Here is a 24,368-nt window from a genome sequence, read left to right on the forward strand (position 1 = left end):
GAAAAGCCGTGTCAGTTTGGCCCTGAGAGGAATCTAAGTGAAAGAGCTTCTTTTGGGCAGAGTAGTGGCTGGAAAGGTAGGCATGGAAATTGTGAAGCAAGGAAACTGACTCTTGTTTGTTTCTGCTGCGTTCAGGGAAACAGGACTTTGTATACCTTCTTTGTAAATAAACACGATTGCACCAAAGAAGCACCTGACTCTATCATCAGTGTATCTTCCTGATGGAAACAACCTAGCAATGCCCCAAATATTGACCAACTAGTCTGGTCAAGGGGCAACAATATTTTGTAGTTAGCACTTGACAAGTATTGTTTATCTATGCCTCACAACATCCTTATGAAGTAGATAAACATAATTATCCCAATTTTCTAGATGAGGAAACTGAGGCTAAGAAAGGTAAATTGTTCAAATTCCCATAGAAATTCAGTGTCAGGACCAGGTTTAGAACTCCAGTCTCCAGGCAGTGAGGTCCATGACTTATCTGATAAACTTAAGGACAATTAGAACTCTCAACCTTGGCAGCCTAGACTACTATGGGCAGAAAGTTTTATCAGAGACTATTAGGAGTTGAAGGTCATATCAACTTTAAGCTTATTTTCTCTAGATACTTAAAAATATGTTGGGCTTGATCTATGATTTTTTATTTGATCTATGACCTCACTGTAACTATAATTTTGAGATGTTCATGATATTTAATTTTCACTATTAAAATAGAAGTTCCTTTCCAGAAGCCTTTGGATTGATACCCATGACTTTTAGTCATGCAGTCTAAAAGCTGTTTGTTTTTCATCTATGGACTGAATCCTACTGTCACAGGAATTCATGTGAGTTTTGCTACTGACTTCAGTGTGAACAGGATCAGACCCAATGTCATTAATTGGTTGGTCATACTCAGTTAAAGGGTGTATGTGTGTCTTTTTTCTTAAACATACAGGACATGATGGCTGAGCAAGATTCTCAGTATCTTATTGAACTGGATGGAAATAAGCACCCAAATGAGCACTTTGCAGTAAGTATGCTGCACATAAACTAAGACAATTTACACTAGAAAAGAACCTGTGTGCTGTAGCTATCATCTCTATTAAGATGATATTGGCAACGTTATTGCTCTATAACTCATGATGCTATTGCTAGAAAATAACATCTTTGGGATGCCTGTTCCACTTGTTACTCCCAAAAGAAATCTGATTATGCTTACTAAACATTCCATATCTTAGCAACAAGCCATATCATGTTGCATCAGGTGATCATAGTCATCATTTAATATAATTTGTTAAATTGACAAACACCATTATTAGCATGGATGAAGTTATAAAGGCATTTACATTATACTCTTGATTATCCAGTTAGCCTGGGGGGATATAGATTTTATTTGGATAACTGAGAGTTTGGATAATGGAGAAGGGAGGAATCATTCAGCAGCAGGGGGGCCTGCTCCTCTTCCTGGTAGTGCTAACCTGGGATTTCTGTTCTGCCCTGATCACTCACTCGCATGACAGCGGGCCTCAGAGGGTTCCCTGTACTGCTACAGACCTAGTGATACCCAATTCCTGTAGGCGCAAGATGTAGAGCAGAGCAGAGACCCCCAGCCAGCCTTTACGTTGCCCTGCCAGGACTACAGCCTTCCCTCCTCCTTGCACCTGAAGGGGCTGGGTGTCAGCAGCCCTGCAGCAGAGCAGGGAGCCCTCTGCAGCTCCATTGTCACAGCCCCATTCCTTCCCTCCTATGACGTCTGGGCTGCAGAGGGTCCCTTGCATAGCTGCAGGAGCCATTCAGCAGCAGGGTTGCCTCTACCATTGCTTGGGGCTTGTCTTACATAAGAACGGCCATACTGGGTCAGACCAAAGGTCCATCTAGCCCAATATCCTGTCTTCTGACAGCGGCCTATGCCAGGTGTCCCACAGGAAATGAACAGAACAGGTATCATCAAGTGATCCATCCCCTGTCACCCATTTCCCAGTTTCTGGCAAACAGAGGCTAGGGACACCATCCCTGTCCATTCTGGCTAATAGCCATTGATGGGCCTATCCTCCATGAACTTATCTGAACCCTGTTATAGTCTTGGCCTTCACAGCATCCTCTGTCAAGAAGTTCCAGACTGAGTGTTGTGAGAAAAAATACTTCCTTTTGTTTATTTTAAACCTGCTGCCTATTAATTTCATTTGTAACCTCCTAGTTCTTGTGTTATGAGAAGTAGTAAATGACACTTCCTTATTTACTTTCTCCATACCAGTCATGATTTTATAGTCCTCTATCATATTCCACCCTTAATCGTCTCTTTTCTAAGCTGAAAAGTCAAGTCTTATTAGTCTCTCCTCATATGGCAGCTGCTCCATACCCCTAATCATTTTTATTGCACTTTTCTGAACCTTTTCCAATTCCAATATATATTTTTTGAGATGGGGTTACCACATCTGCACGTGGTTTTAAGATGTGGGCATACCATGGATTTCTTCCTCCTTGCAGTCCAGAAGTCACTGGTCTATTATCTCAACCTCTGCATTATCGAAATCCCTTCCTTGTCCCCCAGCATGAGATATATAGGGGACAAGAAAGGGATTCAGTTAATGTGGAAATTTTGGATAAATGGGATTATACTTTACAAATGTTTTTCAATTATTATTCAATACAATATTTTACAGAATTAGTTTAGCATAGCTTAACCTAAAAAATAATTCAGCCATTTTTTAATGGCATTGTGGCATTGCTTAGCATTGCAAAGCGAGACGTGGATTACATTTCTGGTTGGTATTTTCCATTTCCCAGAAGTTCTACGGAGTCTGTGTGCTTAGCCCCTGTAGTTGAAGTTAAATTCTCATGTCACTTTATAACCAACTTTCCTCCTAACTCAAAAGTGGTGTTGATGAGCAATGATGGGAGTCCTGTCCTGTGCTTCAGCCAGACGGGTGGTTGTTGCAATATGGGGCAGCGAGGAGGAGATGTAAAGAAAAAGATGGAAGTGTCTTCAACCTCATGGACAGTACTCCATCACTGCCATTTCACCATATTCTCACTCCCCTGAATACAAATTAGGACCATGCTCCAGTAAGCACTTATACATGTGCATAACTTTACTACTTGACTTGGTGTGCTTAATTTTATTACTTTTTTACTTAATAAAATTGAGCACGTGTGTGTTTGCAGAATTGGGTCCCAAATTTATATCAAAACAGTAAAATAGAGAGATTCAATATGAATTAATATATTAAAGATCATCTGGTTATGCAATAATACCCACAATCTGTTTCTACCCACCCCTGAATAATGGCAAAGCTCATTATATGCTCATCATGGCAAAATTTGCTTTCTTGATCTCAAGAATATTTGCATGCATACTTCCTGTACCTAGGACAGGAGCCTGTATCTTACATACATTGTAATATCAGTTAATTCTCATTGACAGGCTTCTTTTTCAATGTATTTTTGCTTAATGAATAACAAAAACTTGTACTAACTGCCAGGTCTATAAACAGATTCTGATCACGAAAGGAAATCATTTCAATTCTCTCCTCACTCCTTTTGTAACACACCATGAAAACACTTTGCATACAGGTCTCACCCACTCCCTAATGAGCAGAAAGCCTTTGCAATATTATCTATCCCTCCCCAGCTCTAGACCATTTACAAGTCTGGGACTCATTTCATGAGGAGAGGCAAGAAGGTTAGGGCTGGAGTAAAAGGTTTCTGCATGGTCTAGCCCCCTGAACATCCAATGGGAACTCTACTGAATATGTAACAGGGCCCCTGGCTGTACTACTGGGCAATGTGGTGTATACTGGCAATATATAAATACCAAGTTATAATTTTCAAACACATCAAGGATTTTTTCAGATCACAAAAGCAATTTTAAATGTTAATTTATTCAAGATAATTTTTTTTTTTTAGTCAGTGATAGCCCGGCTTCAATCCACAGGCCTTCGAAATGGAGCTCTTATAACCAGACTTCAAAACCCAGAAGAAGAGCTCTCAGAGGGGATGGAAACTGTAAGTGTGATATTTGCATTTTTAGAAATTTGATTGCCTGCAGTAATTACAGTATTTGTGCATTATTCTTTATATTATGTACTTTGGCTATGATAACTTTGTTTTAGATGCCCTGCTTTATCATCAAAGATTATAAATTCAAGCATTGGAGGCATCTACAGTGTGCTAGTGTGGCAAAGAAGTGGATTTAAAAAAATGACTTTCACACTTACCCATGTACAGATCAGAACTTTAGTAAATATCCCTAGGTAAAACAAGTATGGGAAGCATGTGCCTTTAATCGTAAAAAGGATTGGATCTGATTAAGAAGTCTTTGGACTGGACTTATGTTGAAAAAACAGAGAAAATCCTTCATAAAAACAGCAAAGAGTCCTGTGGACCTTATAGACTAACAGACATATTGGAGCATGAGCTTTCGTGGGTGAATACCCACTTCGTCGGATGCATATAGTGGAAATTTCCAGAGGCAGGTATATATATGCAAGCAAGAATCAGGCTGGAGATAACGAGGTTGGATCAATCAGGGAGGATGAGGCCCTCTTCTAACAGTTGAGGTGTGAACACCAAGGGAGGAGAAACTGCTTTTGTAGTCGGCTAGCCATTCACAGTCTTTGTTTAATCCTGAGCTGATGGTGTCAAATTTGCAGATGAACTGAAGCTCAGCAGTTTCTCTCTGAAGTCTGGTCCTGAAGTTTTTTTGCTGCAGGATGGCTACCTTGAAATCTGCTATTGTGTGTCCAGGGAGACTGAGGTGTTCTCCTACAGGTTTTTGTATCTTGCCATTCCTAATATCTGATTTGTGTCCATTTATCCTTTTACGTAGGGACTGTTCAGTTTGGCCAATGTACATAGCAGAGAGGCACTGCTGGCATCTGATGGCATATATTACATTGGTGGACGTGCAGGTGAATGAACCAGTGATGTTGTGGCTGATCTGGTTGGGTCCTGTGATGGTGTCGCTGGTGTAGGTATGTGGGCAGAGTTGGCATGGAGGTTTGTTGCATGGATTGGTTCCTGAGTTAGTTACTATGATGCGGTGTGTAGTTACTGGTGAGAAAATGCTTCAGGTTGGCAGGTTGTCTGTGGGCAAGGACTGGCCTGCCACCTAAGGTCTGTGAAAGTGAGGGATCATTGTCCAGGATGGGTTGTAGATCCCCGATGATGCGTTGGAGGGGTTTTAGCTGGGGACTATATGTGATGGCCAGTGGAGTTCTGTTGGTTTCTCTCCTGGGCTTGTCTTGCAGTAGGAGGCTTCTGGGTACACATCTGGCTCTGTTGATCTGTTTCTTTATTTCCTTGTGCGGGTATTGTAGTTTTGAGAATGCTTGGTGACGATTTTGTAGGTGTTGGTCTCTGTCTGAGGAGTTGGAGCAGATGCAGTTATACCTCAGTGCTTAGCTATAGACCAGGGGTCGGTAACCTTTCAGAAGTGGTGTGCCGAGTCTTCATGTATACACTCTAATTTAAGGTTTCGTGTGCTGGTAATACATTTTAATGTTTTTAGAAGGTCTCTCTTTACAAGTCTATATATTATATAACTAAACTAGTGTTGTAATGTAAAATAAACAAGGTTTTCAAAATGTTTAAGACGCTTCATTTAAAATTAAATAAAAATGTTGATCTTACGCCGCCAGCCCGCTCAGCCCGCTGCCGGTCTGGGGTTCTGTTCATCTAGGCCGGCAGTGGGCTGAGGGGGGCCTGCAGCTGGGATCCCAGCTGGGAAGGGTCTGGCAGTCAGAACCCCAGACTGGCAGCGGGCTGTGCGGGGCTAGCAGCCAGGACCCCAGACCAGCAGTGGGCTGAGCAGCCAGCCAGGATCCCAGCTGCCAGACCTCTCAGTCCGCTGCCGGTCTGGGGTCCCGGCCCTGCCCACATACAGTGGGTACCTACCTTCTCCTTGATTCTGGCCCATTCTCTTCCTTTCTCTGCACTGAGCTGATGGTGGGAGTGGACCGAGCACAAGGCTGGGGGTGAAGGGTCTGGCCAGGAGCTAGAATGAGGGAGGGGGCTCAGGGTTGGGGCAGAAGGTTTGGGTGTGGGGACACTTACCTGGGCAGCTCCCATTTGGTGTGAGGGGTGCAGGAGCTCCCATTTGGTGCTCAGGGTAGGGATGGGGATGTGCGGGGTGCATGGGATGGGGAGGGTGGGGATGGGGGAGTGCAAGAGTCAGGGCAGAGAGCTAGGCTCATGTGAGGAGGGTGCAGGTGTCAGGGTATGGGGGCTAGGTATGTGTGGGGGTGCCAGAGTCAGGGCTGGGGTCGTGCTGGGGGGTGAAGGAGTCAGAGGACTGGTTGGTACAGGGATCAGGGCAGGAGCCTGGAGGGAGTGTGGGGGTGCAAGGCTCAGGCAGAGGACTGGATGACTTCCCCCCCCCCACTCCTTGTCCTGACTACCCCCTCCTGGGACCCCATGCCCTATCTAAGCCTCTCTGCCCCTTGTCCCCTGACTGCTGCCTTAGTACCCTACCCCCTACCTGTCCCCTGACTGCCCCAACCCTTATCCACACCCCCACCTCCACCTCCAGACAGATCTCCCCGGACTCCCATGGCTATCTAACCACTCCCTGCCCCCTGACAGGACCCCCAGAACTCTGGACCCATACAACGCCCCCCAGATCGCCCAACCCCTCTCCACACCTCTACCTCCTGACAGCCCCCCCAGAACTCCTGACTCATCCAACCCCTCCAGCTCCTTGTCCCCTGACCATCCCCTCCAGAGACCCCTTCCACCTTAACTGCCTCCCCAGGACCCTCCTTGCTCCCTGTCCCCTGACTGCCCTGACCCCTATCTACCTCCCAAACAGACCCGGGACTCCCATTCCCCATCCAACCCCCTCTGCTCCCTGATTGCGCCCTCCAGAGACCCCTGCCCCAACTATCCCCCCCCGGGATCCCACCCCCCATCCAACCCACCCTGCTCCCTGTCCTCTGACTGCCCCACCCCTTATCCAACCCTCCCCAGCCCCGGACTCCTTACCATGAGGCTTCCCGCTCATCTGGAGCCCTGCCGCTGTGCGTGCAGCACTCTGAGGGGTGGGGCGGGGCTGCGCGCGACGGCAGGGGTCCAGATGAGCAGGGAGCGTCTTTCCCTCCCCATGGAACTAAATTCTGCCCCGCAGAAGCGCACAGCTGCGGCCCCCAGAGCACTGTGCACAGCAGCAGGGCTCTGGGGGAAGTGGAGAGAAGGCGGGGGAGGGGCCGGGGGCTTGCTGTGCTCAGCCAGGCACTCCGGCCTGGGAGTGCGGACCCTGCGGCTTGCCGCATCGGCAGAGTTCTTAATGGCACGCTGGGGTCCCGGCAGGCCCCAGCATGTCATTAAAAATTGGCTGCCGACCTCTGCTGTAGACAATGGATCGTGTGGTGTGTCCGGGATGGAAGCTGGAAGCATGAAGGTAGGCATAGCGGTCGGTGGGTTTTCGGTATAGGGTGGTGTTAACGTGACCATCACTTATTTGCACCGTGGTGTCTAGGAAGTGGACCTCCTGTGTATATTGGTCCAGACTGAGGTTGATGGTGGGGTGGAAGCTGTTGAAATCGTGGTGGAATTCCTCCAGATTCTCCTTCCCATGGGTCCAGATGATGAAGATGTTATCAATGTAGCATAGGTAGAGAAGGGGCGTGAGTGGATGAGAGCTGAGGAAGCATTGTTCCAGGTGAGCCATAAAAATGTTGGCATATTGTGGGGCCATACAGGTACCCATAGCACTGCCACTGATTTGGAGGTATATATTGTCATCAAATTTGAAATAGTTATGTGTGAGGATAAAGGCACAGAGCTCTGCAACCAGTTGTGCTGTGGCATCATCAGGGATACTGTTCCTGACAGCTTGTATTCCATCTGTGCGTGGGATGTTTGTGTACAGAGCCTCTACATCCATGGTGACTAGGATGGTGTTTTCTGGAAAGTCACCAATGCATTGTAGTTTTCTCAGGAAATCAGTGGTGTCACGGAGATAGCTGGGAGTGCTGGTGGCATAGGGTCTGAGTAGAGAGTCCACATATCCAGACAGTCTTTCAGTGAGAGTGCCAATGCCCGAGATGATGGAACGTCCAGGATTTCCGGGTTTGTGGATCTTGGGTAGTAGATAGAATAACCCTGATTGGGGCTCTAAGGGTGTGTTTATTTGTTCCAGTGCTAGTGTAGGGAGTGTCCTGAGTAGATGTTGCAGTTTCTTAGTGTATTCCTCAGTGGGATCTGAGGAAAGTGGCCTATAGAATTTGGTATTGGAGAGTTGTCTGGCGGCCTCCTTTTGGTAGTCAGACCTGTTCATGACGACAACAGCACCACACGATCCATTGTCTACAGCCAAGCACTGAGATACAACTGCATCTGCTCCAACCCCTCAGACAGAGACCAACACCTACAAAATCTTCACTAAGCGTCCTCAAAAGTACAATACCCACACAAGGAAATAAGGAAACAGATCAGCAGAGCCAGATGTGTACTCAGAAGCCTTCTACTACAAGACAAGCCCAGGAAAGAAATTAACAGAACTCCATTGGCCATCACATATACTCCCCATCTAAAACCCCTACAACCCGTCCTGGACAATGATCCCTCACTTTCACAGACCTTAGGTAGCAGGCCAGTCCTCGCCCACAGACAACCCGGCAACCTGAAGCATATTCTCACCAGTAACTACACACTGCATCATAGTAACTCTGACTCAGGAACCAATCCATGCAACAAACCTCAATGCCAACTCTGCCCACATATCTACGCCAGCGACACCGACACTATCACAGGACCTAACCAGATCAGCCACACCATCACTGGTTCATTCACCTGCACATCCACCAATGTAATATATGCCATCAGATGCCAGCAGTGCCTCTCTGCTATGTACATTGGCCAAACTGGACAGTCCCTACGTAAAAGGATAAATGGACACAAATCAGATATTAGGAATGGCAAGATACAAAAACCTGTAGGAGAACACCTCAGTCTCCCTGGACACACAGTAGCAGATTTCAAGGTAGCCATCCTGCAGCAAAAAAACTTCAGGACCAGACTTCAGAGAGAAACTGCTGAGCTTCAGTTCATCTGCAAATTTGACACCATCAGCTCAGGATTAAACAAAGACTGTGAATGGCTAGCCAACTACAAAAGCAGTTTCTCCTCCCTTGGTGTTCACACCTCAATTGCTAGAAGAGGGCCTCATCCTCCCTGATTGATCTAACCTCATTATCTCCAGCCTGATTCTTGCTTGTATATATATACTTACCTCTGGAAATTTCCACTATATGCATCCGGCGAAGTGGGTATTCACCCATGAAAGCTCATGCTCCAATACGTCTATTAGTCTATAAGGTGCCACAGGACTCTTTGCTGCTTTTACAGATCCAGCCTAACACGGCTACCCCTCTGATACTTCATAAAAACAGATTTTTTGAAAAAAAAAATTGGTCGAAGAATAAAAATCCCATCAGCAGGTTGGTTTCATACCATTTCCATTCCCCCCCGGAGGCTTTGTGACATACCTGATAAAAAATAAAAACCCTATGTGCTTCAATTCCTAAAAGCAAACACATTTTACTTTCCACATTAAAGTAGAAATAAGGTAGATTATTGCTGACCTCTTCTATTTTCATCATTGTGTGTGATTTCTGTAGGGAGATCTCCTGAAAAAGATAAGTCCTGTGGGCCCCTTCTGTGTGCAACTGAGAACATAGATGTCTTACAGACAGACAATTCTTAAGGCTTATCAGTATGATATCTTTTGACATCCTTTATACTAATAAGCATGCATAGTGATCTTTCCTGTTGTGTCACCAAATCATCAAAGATTTGAAAAGTTGCTAGTGAGACCTTCCTGGCTATAGTTACTTTTACAGGAAAAGATATATTTTCACAGAATACATCTTTATTAGACCCTGAGAATGAGTAAGATTCCTGTGTATTGAGAAAGACAAAAAGTAATTTTGGTAATGAATATGATTCCCATCCTCTGTTTGATATGCCTTGCAAATAGTTCTATCAAACAACCAATATATCATAATTGGCATTTCCATTCCATAAACCTAGAACTCAAGTGTTTGCATCTCCTCAGCTTTTGGTCTCCTTTTTGCCCCTTCAATACCAATCTCCTTAGCTCGGGATTACTTGTACTGTCCAATGTATTTCTCTTTCTCCCCATCTCCTATGACTCGCTTCCTCTCTTTAAAATTAGCATTTAAAACTTTCCTTTAGTTTATTATTGAGTCTTTTAGTAATGCCAGCTCTAAAGATATAATGTAAGTTATCAGTGCTTCATGCTCTTTTAAAAATGTATATTAGTTTTTACAACAAATCATTTAAAAAAAACAGGGTTATGTTTAAAAATGAAATATCTCAGATAGTTATTTCTTACAGTGGAGTACTGCTAGTCTGAAAAAAACTTAAAGAATTCACAAATTTTGGTTTTAAAATAGCTACTAAGCACAGTGCAACAGTTCTTTAAGAAGGGTATACTCACTTCCTTAGAAAATATTTCAAAATGTTAAGCTACACAAAATAGGGCATATAAAAAATATAGGGGAAAAAGTACACATACTTTTATTGTTGTTCTAATTAACAGGATGAACTTTTCCGGACTCTTTCATCCTTCAAAATAATAGCACCTAGATACCGATGGTGCAGAAGTAGGTGGGGTCGAGCATGTCCTGTAGCTTTAAAAGAGGGTAACATTGTAATGGGGCTTCCAGATTTAGCTGTCAGGTAAGCAGAACTTGGTATGATTTGGGTGTTAGATCTATGTTTTAAGATTAACCATGTATATTTTTCAATTTTTTAAAGTTTCCTAGGTAAAATGTATTTATTTTCATCTCAAGAAGCATTGAGAGAATTTATGTTGAATCCACGTCCCTATCTGCTACCACCTATGCCACTTCCTCCTTGTAAAGTAGTAGTATTTGGACCTCCATTGTCTGGAAAAACAACTCTTTGTAACTGGATTGCAAACAAATATAAAGGAAAGGTGGGTATATATAAATATTTTTAAGTAACTTGTAGGGTTAGACTTCCAGATCTTAGAATGTTATTTGAATAGTAGTAAGGATTTTAGATGTAAGATACCATACATAAGCTCTTCACTTCTGTTTAAAAGCAGTACATATTGTTCAGATGGTCTTTAGTCGCAGCAGGTTGATTTGAAGGCTATCGATATGTCTGATCTCAAACAGTGATGCATGCCACCCACTCATTCCACTAAGGCTGTGTCCACACCGCATAGTAGACCCATATTCATGTATCTGCGCATGCAAACCCATGCTTTCCAAGCTCATCTTTGAGCATGTACTTTGCATTGATACACACACCTCATATCTGCCCTTTATCCAGGCCAGAACGTCGGCCATTCTGACAAGTACTGCAACAGCTCAGACAGCATGCCATGACCAGACGGGGCCTGTAGAGGTGCGGACTCACCCCTGCGGCACCTCCTGCTGGTGACTTCAGGAATTAGCTCATTCCAGCTCCGGAGCGTCCTCTAGTCCCTGTGTCCCTCCCAGACCCCGGTGCCCTGTTAGCTGGGGTGCTGCCCCCTGGCAGTAACCCCTCTCTCTCAGGGTCTCCCACTCCTAGGGGAATCCCCACCCACTATCCCCACCTCACCTCACCTCAGTATCAGGCTACTGCCAGTCATCATCTAGCCCCCACACCCTGGGGCAGACCGCAGTATCAATCACTCATCACTGGCAAGGTTGAGTTTGGACCTGCTGCCTTTGTCTACCCTTGGGCTGCCCTCTGCAACCCCCAGTACCTTTTAGTCCAATGCTAGGCTGCAACCTGGGGCTTTCCAGGCTGGAGCTCCTCAGCCTTTCCCCAGCCCTGCTCTACTCAGGTACTGTATCTCTATCTCCCTGCAGCCAGGCCCTTCTCTCTCTGAAAGCAGAGAGAGACACTCTGTCTGCCCCGGCTTCTCTGCCTTTATAGGTCCAGCTGAGTCTGTTTGGGGCATGGCCCCGACTGCAGCCACTTCCCCCAATCAGCCTAGCCTAAAAGCTGCTTTCTCCAGCCATAGCCCCCTCCCAGGGCTGTTTTTAACCCTTCAAGGCAGGATCGAGGGGGGGGTCCACCCCACTACGGGGCCCCAGACAGGGCTGGTGCTACCATTTAGGTGGACTAGGCGGTTGCCTAGGGTGCCAAGATTTGGGGGCGCCAAAAAGCAGTGCCCCCAAAAAAATTTTTAAGCATTTGAGCAGCCGCTGCCCTGGGAGGGAGAAGGAGTCTGAGCTGCTGCCGGCAGCCCAGGGGTTCCCCTGGGTCAGCACGCTGCCAGCAGCCCAGGGGTTCCACCGTGCAATCGTTGCTTCTCTTCTCTCGCCTCCCAGGCTTGTGGCGCCTATCAGCTGTTTGGGGCCCAAGCCTGGGAGGAGAATTAGAGCAGGACAGCATGCTCGGAGAGGACGCGGAGCAGAGGTGAGCTAGGGTGGGGAGCTACTGCAGGGCTTCCTGGGCCAGGGGGTGGGGAGCTACCATGGGGACGGGGAACTTCTGTGGGGGGGGGCGCGCCTCAGGGCGGGGAGGGAGGGGCAAAACTTCCTTGCACTGGCCCTGGCCCCAGAGACTAAATACATTCACCACTGCAAAGAGGACTGATTAATCCAGGCAACACAGGAGACTACAGCTGTGCCAGGAGGGCATTCTGGCATAGACAACTTATAAACAGAATTGTACATGCAAAAGAAAATATGAATCTGTGCTTCAGAAGGCTAATACTCCAAACCTCCTTCAAACAATAACTGTGTTTCTAGTAAAAAGTTAATACTTGCTGCTTGTTTAATTTTTTTTCCAATCCTGGAATCCATCTTACATCTCAAATGGCGTCAGGCTGAGGTGGTTTTAAAAAATGACATGGCTACTGGCCTCAGCACATGCAAAATCCACACACACACCCAGCATGTAATGACAATTATATTGGGCATAATTTGGAAATCCCCCCCCCCCCATTCTTAATAGCAATAACACTAAAAATGGTGACTGCTACATACCAGGCTCTGGCTCCGGGGTTTATTGTGCTGTTTCTTTCTCTGCAGACTGCTCCCCAGTGTCATCCCCAAACAGGTCCTCCAGATATTGACCCAGGATGTCCAATGTCTGATCCTCCTGTGTAGCCTGATCTAAGCCAGGTGGCAGCATTGTGGTCTATTCTGCACAACGCCAGACTCTCTTCCAGGAGTGTTCCTTGTCCTTGCTTCCTTTTTTCCTGGGTTTATAAGCATGCCATCCCTGCTCAGCAGACTGTCATGCAGGATGGTTGACTCTGTTCTGTGTGCAGTTCCCAACAATCAGTCAAATTCCTTGTAGTAGGGGTAGCAAGCTGAGTTATTCCCTGACACGCCATCCCCATCCTTCGCTTTGCAATAGGCAGTCTTGTGGTACTTACTCTGTTCCCACGCCTGATTACCAGTATGGTGGATCCCCAATACCACCAGCCTCTGTGGCTTCATAACCATGCAGGTTTCTAGTACTGCTGCCAAAGTAATGGATCTTGCTCTCCTAACACCACAGCTTGGCCAGTATGTTGGTGTGAGAGGATTGTGGGATATCATTGGCAGAATCATAGAATCATAGAATATGAGGGTTGGAAGGGACCTCTGGAGGTCATCTAGTCCAACCCCCTGCTTAAAGCAAGACCAATCCTCAACTAAATCATCCCCGCCAGGGCTTTGTGAAGCCTGATCTTAAAACCTCTAAGGAAGGAGATTCCACCACCTCCCTAGGTAACCCATTCCAGTGCTTCACCGCCCTCCTAGTGAAAAAGTTTTTCCTAATATCCAACCTAAACCTTCCCCATTGCAACGTGAGACCATTACTCCTTGTTCTGTCATCTGGTACCACTGAGAACACTCTAGCTCTATCCTCTTTGGAACCCCCTTTCAGGTAGTTGAAAGCTGCTATCGAATCCCCCCTCATTCTTCTCTTCTGCAGACTAAACAGTCCCAGTTCCCTCAGCCTCTCCTCATAAGTCATGTGCTTCAGCCCCCTAATTGTTTTTGTTGCCCTCTGCTGGATTCTTTCCAATTTTTCCACATCCTTCTTGTAGTGTGGGGCCCAAAACTGGACACAGTACTCCAGATGAGGCCTCACCAATGTTGAATAGAGGAGAATGATCACGTCCCTCGATCTCCTGGCAATGCCTCTACTTATATAGCCCAAAATGCCGTTAGTCTTCTTGGCAACAAGGGCACACTGTTGACTCATATCCAGCTTCTCGTCCACTGTAACCCCTAGGTCCTTTTCTGCAGCACTGCTGCCTAGCCATTCGGTCCCTAGTCTGTACGAGAGCATGTGATTCTTCCGTCCTAAGTGCAGGACTCTGCACTTGTCCTTGTTGAATCTCATTAGATTTCTTTTGGCCCAATCCTCTGATTTCTCTGGGTCTCTCTGTATGCTATCCCTACTCTCCAGCATATCTACCACTCCTCCCAGTTTAGTGTCATCTGCAAACTTGCTGAGGGTGCAGTCCACGTCATCCTCCAGATCATTAATGAAGATATTGAACAAAACCAGCCCCAGAACCAACCCTTGGGGCACTCCGCGTGATACCGTCTGCCAACTAGACATGGAGCCATTGATCACTACCCATTAAGCCCAACAATCTAGCCAGCTTTCTATCCACCTTATAATCCATTCGTCCAGCCCATACTTCTTTAACTTGCTGGCATGTTTGAATACAAGCCTTGCAGCTTGGGCTTCTGCTACTGCCATCTTCACTGCTAAATGGGTGGGCTTGGACGCATGCTACAGCAGAACACGGGCTCATACTTAGAACCCTGGGTGAGCCAGCCAGCCCGCTTTGTGAGAGGATACTGGAATGTGTTAGAGTGCTTGAGCTTAAACATAGTCGGAGTTTGGGTTTACTATGCAGTGTAGTATACCTTAATACTTTCATGTAGTAATTTATCTTTACTAGTATAATATCTTTCCTTATGTTAACTGTATACATGTTGTGACTGTATGAGTATAGACTAGTAAGGCAGCCCTTATTGGAGGAAATAGAGAAAATTGAAACAAAATTTAATCTTCTTCTTGGAGTGCTGTCCCTGTGGGTGCTCCACTCTAGGTGACGGTGCATCCCGGCGCCGTTGGTTGGAGACTTTCGGTAGCAGCACCCAGTCGGGACACACGCACTCAGTTGGTATCTCCCATCTCGCTGCAATCTTCCCCGCACCCTCCTCAGTTCCTTCTCAACCGTCCTCGGCTTAAGACAGGACTCAGGGCAGTGCTGCCTTTCTTTGCTGGTCTCTGTAGGAAACAGTAACAAAGAACATAGAAATAATTATTAGTTGCATCCCAGTGGTTTCCCTTCCTTTAGTATAGTTAGTTACTTAGTTAAAAAAAAATTCCCTCAGGCTTGTCTGCTGTTGAGACACTCTCCCTTGCCATTTCTAATTCATAATGCCAGGAGCTTCAGGATTCAAAAGGTGCGTTTCCTGTCAGGACTCCATGCCACAGTCAGATGGGCACTCACATTGTCTGAAGTGCCTCGGGGACACCCACATCCCCGTGAAGTGCCTCCATTGCACGAGTCTCAAGTCAAGAGCTCGTCGTGACAGGGACCTGTGGCTCAAAAGGCTGATGATGGAAAAATCCTTACAGCCGCTTTCAGAGACTGGGAAAGTTAAACCCGCTCCCACACGCTCCCCGGCCAGATCCAAACCAGTTGGGAGCATTGCTTCACCCTCCCTGGAGCAGAGGCGAGAAGCAGAACAGTCTCAGAGGAGAGACTTTAACAAGGGTAGGGAATCTCCTGCGAGAGCCCTACCCTCTGTGCTGACAGCGCCAAAGGCAGGTGCCTCAGCTTTTTCTAATGCCTCAGCCACGGCTCTGACAGAGCGCAGAGGCAAGGACCCGACCTCCCATGCTGGGAAGGTCCTCGTGGCACCGGTCCCTTCGGCACCGCAAACAGCCGCGGTGCCGACAGTGCGCTCCTCCTCGGCACCTACAACGAATGTGGTGCCGACAGCGCGCTCCTCCTTGGCACCTAAAATGGACGCGGTGCCGGCAGTGTGCCCCTCCTCGGCACTGAGAAGAACGTTGGCACCGAGCCTATCTTCCACCTGGGCACCAGCAGCAGACCACCTGCAGGGCACCTCCAAGCAATCTGCAACACTACTGTCACTTTCACTTTCTCCTGCTAATGCGCTGGAGCAGAGAGCAGGCTCAGCTCAGCCCACGGAGCAGGAGCAACAGTTTCTCACTCAATGTGACCTTTCAGTGCCACCTGAGCCTCACTCTCCTCTCCTAGATACACAGGGCTCACTTTTTGAACCGCCACTCTCTCCACCTGAACTGGCTTTCACTGACGGCGAACTTGATTTACAACAGCAACTGGAGTTCTCCCCTCGTGCTTCTCCTCCTCCACTCCCTGCCCTCCTCCCCTCTACTTTGGAGTACTAGTATGATTCTCCACGGTAGAGAAGGAACTGAGGAGGGTGCGGGGCGCATGCACTCAGGAAGATTCCAATGAGACGGGAGATACTGACTGAGTGCATGCATCCCGACCAGGCACTGCTACCGAAAATCTCTGATCAACGGTGCCGGGACGCACCATCACCTAGAGTGGAGCATCCACAGGGACACACATCTTGAAGAACCTCAGTTACTGCAAGGTGAGTAACTGTCTTTTTTATCTTAAATATACAAGGCCAGAGTTTGAGAGGTGCTAAGTATCCACAGCTCTCATTGATTATAATGTTTAGAGGGTTCTCAGCAGGCACTCAGAACATTGCATGGTTTGGATCACACTTCTCTCCTCCTACATATCTTCTTGAGAGAGATGCTGAGACCATTTAATTAGCTTTATGTTCTTAGTGGGTCGTTAGTGCACACATTCAAAATATATGGATTTGTGGAAAAAATGCAGTAATTTTGTGAAACCTAGTTACAGGAAAGTAACCTATTTTGGAGGTTACAATTATGATACTTCTAATTTTTCCCTTACGGGGAAGATAGTTGTCAGTTATTTACATTAACTGTGTGGAGAGTCTGTGTCTTATCTTTGCACATAAGAGAAGAAAAATTCATAACAACTTTTAAATAACTCACTGCACAAACAAATGATGAGACAAATGCTGCTTTCACTGAAATCTGTGCAGTTTTTCCAAATACAATTACTATTGTAACTGACTGCATAATTGGGTGATCTGTGCCTGAATCTGTGCGCATGTTTATCTATGTATCAAATTTTATTAAGATTAATTATTTAGATTTATTTTTATGTTTTCAAATATTTTCTTTAGGTTCTTGATATGGACAAACTTATTCAACCATGCATGGAAGAAGCAAGGGAAAAAATCATTGAGCAAGCTCGTATTGATGCAATAGATGTTGCTATTACAAAAGTGAAAAATAAGCTGGAAATAGAAAAAATGTTAAAAGAGCAAGGTAAATAAGGTGTTTCCCAGCTTTTTGGGCTGTCTTGTTTGCTTTTAGAAGAGTTAAATAAAGCAGCTACTATTTGGAAATATTTTAAACCCTCTATCAGCACATTTAAATGTCATCATGGTTATAGAGTTGTAAAGTTGTTTTGGAAAGTAATTACACAAAGCATGGGATTGCTCTTTGGGTTTCACTGTTTTACCCAGGCGTATCTACTCTATGGTTATGCTATGTTGTATTAAGCTGTGTTCTTTTCCACAGTTTTATTTTCAAGCCAGAATCTTTTCCAGAAAAACTGTAATTAGAATTTTAAGGAAGTCATATGTTAAATATTAATTAAATGTGTAGATACATAGGGATCAAATGAGGGAAATGGCGAAGTGGAACATTGAATATAAATATTCTAGAGTTGAGGGTGATAGCTATGCACTAAGGAGCTTCAGAATATGGTTGTGACTGAAGCTGGTCAAGAATTTTCCATCAGAATGATTTTCCAACACAAAATTCATTTTCTGCAAAATCAAAATTTTAGAGGTGAAAATTTCAGTGTTGCTAGAAATTTTTGATATTCCATTAAAAAATTGTTCCCAGTTCCACATTTCCTCCACTCCTCAGAGCCTGCCTGCCATGCTGCTGGGATCATGGGTTACAGGGCCCAGGGCTCGAGGGCTGTCCACCTGGGAGGCTGCCTTAGAGCTGTGGTTTCCAAACTCACCAGCTGTGGTCAATCCAGATACTGACCGACAACATAGCATCCATGTTCTATATCAATTGCCAGGGAGGAGCTCCTCCCCACTCACTAGGCACCGAGGCCATGAAACTATGGAAATGGTGCATACTCCACAATGTAACCATCGCGGCATCCTACCTCCCCAGATGCCAGAACATGATGGAGGACATGCTAAGCAGACATTTCTCCCAGGAGCACAAATGAGAAATAAACAACAGAGTCCTCCAGTCAGTATTCCAGAAATAGGGCTTTCCCTCTGTAGACCTGTTTGCATCATCAGTAAACCACAGGTGCCCACTCTTCTGCTCCAGGGCAGGACTGGGACTCCAGTCACTGGGGGATGCCTTCCTCATCCCATGGGATGAGTCATTCATGTATGCATTCCCACCGATACCACTAATCTCGAAAGTAATTCGCAAGATACAGACTGACAGGGCCCATATCATATTGATTAATTCCAATGTGGCCCACACAAACATAGTAATCTTACCTGATGTGTATAGTGGTCTGTGCCCCACCAAACTCTTCCACTGTGGGTGGATCTCCTCTTACAGAACAAAGGCAGGACACTGCACTCAAATCTGGAGAAACTTCATCTCAAAGTGTAGCGCCTACTTGGTTCCAATATGACGAATTAGTCTGCTCAGAACAAGTGAAACGTTATTAAATAGCCAGAGATCCACCACTCACAATACTTATCTCCAAAAATGGAATTGATTCTTGCCATGGTGCCAACAAAAACAGTTGACTGCAGTAACAGCGCTACTCCCGTTCATACTGGACGACATGAACTGAAGGAATCAGACTTACCCATAAGCTCAATTAAAGTTCATCTAGCGGCTATTACAGCCTTTCACCCTAAGTTTGAGGGACCCTCTATATTTGCACACCCAGTTACTAAACACTTTCTCACTGGCATACAGAACATTTACCCGGAAGTCCAACAATTTACACCCACATGTGTTTTAAACCTTGTGCCTATATGCCTCATCGGAGTCTCTTTTGAAGCCTTGGTGAACTGCTCACTCCTTCATCTATCTATGAAAGTTGCCTTTTTGGTCACAATCACCTCAGCTATATGAGTAAGTGAGATTGGGGCACCAATGGCTGATCCCCACATGTCATATTCTTTAAGGACAAAGTCATGTTGAGACCACACCCAAAAATTTTACCTAAAATATCAACATCCTTTCGTATAAATCAACCCATGCACCTCCTCACATTTTACCCCAAACCACGTGGGAACTCACAAGAGGCCATTCTACATACACTAGACATAGGGATAGCTCAGTGGTTTGAACATTGGCCTACAAAACCCAGGGTTGTGAGTTCAATCCTTGAGAGGGCCATTTAGGGATCTGGGGCAAAAATCTGGGGATTGCTCCTGCTTTGAGCAGGGGGTTGGACTAGTTGACCTCCGGAGGTCCCTTCCAACCCTAATATTCTATGATTTCTATGACATCAGGCAAGCCATAGCGTTCTACGTGAACAGAAACAAGCGGTTCTGGAAATCTCCAAGGCTGTTTATTTCCACAACAGAATGCTCCAAAGGATGTGTAATATCAACCCAGAGACTATCCAGATGGATCTCCACATGTATCCAACTTTACTATCGACTGCATAACACAAAACCCCCACGAGGGATCAGATATCATTCCACACATTCCATAGCAATGTCTATAGCCTTCTTGAACAATGTACCTCTAATTGACATATGCAGGGTAGCTACCTGGGCTTCTGTGCATACCTTTGCACATCACTATGCCATCACTCAAAGTTCTCTGTCAGATGCAATAATAGGTCTTACTGTGCTCTCTGCAACAATACACGTGAATCTGAAGCCCCTTCCATCCACAGTGGGGCACTGCTCTACAATCATCTGAAGTGGAGCACTCACAGGGACATCACTCATAGAAGAAGAGAGGGTTATTCACCTTGTGCAGTAACTGAGGTTCTTTGGGATGTATGTTCCACCAGCCACCCTCCTCTTCTCCACTTCAGAGTTTGCTAAAAAAGCTCTGCAGTAGAGAAAGAACTGAAGGGGTCGGGTCATGCACGTGCTAGATGAGATGCCAATGGCACCATAAGATGACTATTATGCACACGTGCCCCGACTGAGCACTGCTACAGAAAATCTCCGATCTATGACACAGGGTCACTCCGACACCTGCAGTGGAGCAACCACAGGACATTGATCTTGAAGAACCTCAATTACTGCACAAGGTGAATAACCCTGTCTTCTTTTTAGGAGTACATTAAGTAACCAATGAAAACATCCATTCAAATTTGGATGAGCTTTACTGAAGGTTTTGAGATATCAACCCACTAATGAGAATGTCCTATATCCATTCATCATCTTTTGCCGCACTCTCCTCATCTTTTTAGTGATTTTGTGCACTGAATGAAGCTAGAGAATGTCAGTGTGAAGTGTGTTTCTACAAACTTTCTACATGGAGCTCACATTGACTGACTAGAACAAGGACAGCTGAGTCACCTACTGCTTCTCACCACTACAAAAAAAATCAAGTGCCTCCTCCATGATTAGAACATGGATCATGATGATTCTGTTAACCACCGACCTGTACTAAACAGTATGAGCTTCTAACTAGGGTCACTGTTAATCACTGCCCTGTGCTTTTAAATAAGACCCAATGTTGAACTAATGTGATTTAATAAGTATTAACAATTTGGTTTTCACACGGATATCAGTCCCCTCTTGCTTTATCTCCCTATGCCCATCACAGCTGAGAACATAAGGCTCCCACCTCCAGTGTGATCCCAGACCTCCAATTCTGCAGCTCTTGACAGCTTTACTCTACTTTTTTGGCCATCATGCACATGGGGATCAGAAAAGCAAAGCTGTCATGGCACAGCACACAAAGAAATGTCCTCAGAACAGGGTACAAAGGGCTCCCTCTTCTTGTCAGATCTCAATCTCAAGAAAATTGAGGAGGGAAAACGATGTTTCTGCACAAGAGGGTTGAGGGGATGGTGGAGGTGGCTGGTGGTATTTCTAACTTCATGGAGGAGCCCAGTGGTTGCAGATGTTGTGATTTCCTCTCTTGCTGTTGTCTAAGCCCCTGCTGCTAGTATTCTTGACTTCATGGAGGCTACCAGCATGCTAAGTTGTGGGGAGGAAGCCAGCAGTTGCATCATATTTCATGGACATTCTGTGTTCCAAATAAATAAATAAATTCTACGTTTGACAATATTTAGAATCATTGCACTCTATCAAGATTATAGAGATGCTCACATCAAGTGTGCTATATAATGTTTTTAAATGCTTTTTCCTTTTTTATTTTGGTTTTTAACTTTTTCAGGTACAGTATTTTGCTTCTGTTTTTATTCAAGACAAATAGTTACTGAAATTAGGGTCAAAGAAGTAATTTCAAAGAAATATGTTTTTTGTCTTATGCTACGACTTCTGTAAATGATATTTCACAGCTGCAATAGATGCCCAAGAAACTGGTAGTTACAAAGAAACAGATGAATATGAAGAAAGTGAGGCCACTAAGCCTGAGGAAGAAAGAAGCATAGAAGAGCAGAGTAGAGATACAAGATCTGACACCAGCAAAGGTAAAGAAATATTTATCTATTTTGTCCCACAACCATTATGTGCTATCCAAATGCCTTATATTCAAAAAAGAAAATATATTTCTTTCTCATCTCCATTGTCAGAATATTTTAAATCTCCTTCTTTGTTGTTCTGCAGAAAAGCTAAACTGAAAACATGAGTTTTGTAGTTTGTTCTGAAAGCAGTGAGGATAGGAATGCTACATTTCTCCATGTGCAAAAAAATCCCATTGACTTTGATAGGTGTTAGGCATGCATTTTGGTGAAAAGTCTGATGTTTCCATACACTTTTTTTTTCTGTAGCACAAGAGTTTTTTATACGTGGCTAAGAAAAAAGGTAATAAGGGCTGTGGTGCATACACTAGCAATACTTCAAATGACTTTATTCTGTTGATACACGTGCAACTTTTATGCTTCTAGAAGGCATGCATCTGATTCAACCTTCTTTACAATCTTCACATGTCCATGTCAGTCTCAGACTTCCTTCACATTCAACTCACAGCCTTCACAATCCAGCTTACTTTTCTTTCATACCTGACCAATCCCTCCACACCACATACTCATTGTCCACTCTCACACGCTGAGTACCCAGCTCTGTCTCTTCCATATCTTCTCCACATACCACAAACCCAATTCACACAACTGCATAACCCTCCACAACCAATCCAGCTATAATACTTTGCCATTGACTTTATCTAAATTTTTATATGTTGTAATGGATATAGGATATGGGTAGGAAGGAATGGGTGGAGAATGTTTTGGGTGTAGGCGATGTGAGCTGTGAAGGAATGGAAGTTGGAGCTGTGTAAATATGAGTTGTTATGTAAAAACATTCTAAAGGTATAATTAACTAAATTATATATAAACAAATGAATTAGTGTTGCCCTGTTAATAGATATTAATATTTATGTTCACACAGAAAAGACTGACAATTCTTCTGAACAAGAAGCTGAATCATCAGGTAAAACTGATTAATTCACCCAAACACATAAGTGCTTGAAATATAATTCAGGTAATTATTGTACCATGCATGTAATTGATATAAACTTTGGGTCTAATTCTGTAGTCATTAGTCTCTGCCTGACACTACTTGCATGTGTTGTAAGACATGTAAGCAATTTTATATAAGATATGTGATTAAATGGTGGGAGCTTTATCTAATATAAGAACTCGGGGCCCATTTCAGCAACCCTCCATTATGTCAAGTAAGGATTGTGGAGCCAATCAGGCCCTCGGTGATACATAGGATGCCTCAGAATTTACAGATATATCATCATATTAAAATTACTGAAGATGGAAATTAATGTATGTACTATAGATGGAATGCATAGAAACAGCTAGAATTTGTGTTCTTGGAGTGATTGCACATGTCCATTGCACTGTACATGTGCGTGAGCCTTGTGCAGAGTTGTCAGAGATTTTTCCCTCAGCTTTACCCATTGGGCCTCTGTTGCCTCGTGCCACTGCACACAGGTGTAAAAGGGCCACGCTACCCCCAACCCCACCTCTGTTCCTTCCTACTGCTAGCAGTGGTGGTGGTGGTGGTTGTTGTTGGAGATGTGATCTTTGTATCTACTTATCTTCCCATCCTTAGTGCATATAATACCTGTAGTGTTAGTTTTTAGTATATCTGTAGAATATCTGTAAATAGTTATAAGAATAAGTATAGATTAGTATTTTTTTAGTGTAGGGTTACCAGTGCCCAGTTGGGTACCCAGTTTGCTACCAAACTAATGCCCTGTTCTCCTGGCTTCAAGGCCTGTTGTTCATGTAACAGGTCTATGTTGTGATTGACCCACACCCCAGCTGACTTAAGTGTGTGGGAGAGGCTCAGGTAAGTGACAAATGTCACATTTGTAGTGGTTTCAAACACTTCTCGAAAATGGACAGGGCCGCCTGACTTGAGTACCAGCTTAGGGAGTCTATGCTTCATCCACTGTCGGAACTTTTCCACTCTGTATGGGTACCAAGAACATCCAAGTCAGTCAGGAGTGCTAGACTTGACCTGATGGCGTCCACAGGTAGATCCACATCATTGGTGCCTAAGAAGATACTGCATAAGTTTCTTAAAGACTCAGTAGTGCGGCCTTTCAAGTCTAATACAAAGGCTCTGAGTTGACGCAAGGACTCAGAGGGGTGCTTAAAGAAGTCGCACCCCCAGGAGCACTCTATAAGCCAGGAGGGATTGCTGACTCCAGAACCCAGAAAGGGTCTATTGAGACCAATCTCTGAATGACCTAGCATACCTTTCGGTACTGCAGATCCAGGACCCCTTTCCTGTGCTGTCAACACCTGAGGTTTTTTAGGTAGCCAGGGATATCCATAACCTGTCGGTTCCGTCTTTTCCTGCAATTCAGGCATCTCACACAGTTGGATTGGAACTACACGCTTCTACAGCCCCAAGTCCAGCCCCAGAGCACTGTTGAGTACTGACCACTTCTTCTCTCGTGGCACCTCTGAATAGGGTTCCATCTAGAGGCAAGCCAACAATGATATTACCAGTATTCCCTTCTCCAGACTCAGAGCTTGGCTCTCAGCTACTGACAGGTCAGTTCCCCAATGGTGTGTGGAAGGGGGCTCCTCATCAGACTCTGAAGCTGAACCTTTGTTGCCTCAACCATTCCCAGTAGCTGTAGTGGGGTGCCTGCCTGCCGTGGTACCAATCACAGCCTCGGCACTCTAAGAGCCAGTGGCCCTTGAGGTCTTCCCTCCACATTAG

At 45.1% G+C, this 24,368-nt stretch overlaps 1 protein-coding gene across 2 annotated transcripts in view; it reads left to right on the forward strand.

The window, feature by feature from the left end:
* Positions 1–24,368, forward strand: part of AK9 (adenylate kinase 9) — a 247,445-nt gene that overhangs the window by 38,731 nt on the left and 184,346 nt on the right. For both annotated transcript variants that reach the window (XM_050951342.1, XM_050951343.1), the window contains exons 9-15: positions 935–1,009; positions 3,886–3,984; positions 10,541–10,680; positions 10,759–10,939; positions 17,208–17,352; positions 21,521–21,652; positions 22,569–22,610. In XM_050951342.1, the coding sequence (XP_050807299.1) occupies positions 935–1,009; positions 3,886–3,984; positions 10,541–10,680; positions 10,759–10,939; positions 17,208–17,352; positions 21,521–21,652; positions 22,569–22,610 (814 nt within the window). The remainder of the gene's footprint in view (positions 1–934; positions 1,010–3,885; positions 3,985–10,540; positions 10,681–10,758; positions 10,940–17,207; positions 17,353–21,520; positions 21,653–22,568; positions 22,611–24,368) is intronic.

Source organism: Gopherus flavomarginatus, chromosome 4 (genome assembly GCF_025201925.1).
Source record: "Gopherus flavomarginatus isolate rGopFla2 chromosome 4, rGopFla2.mat.asm, whole genome shotgun sequence".
Lineage (NCBI taxonomy): Eukaryota > Metazoa > Chordata > Testudines > Testudinidae > Gopherus > Gopherus flavomarginatus.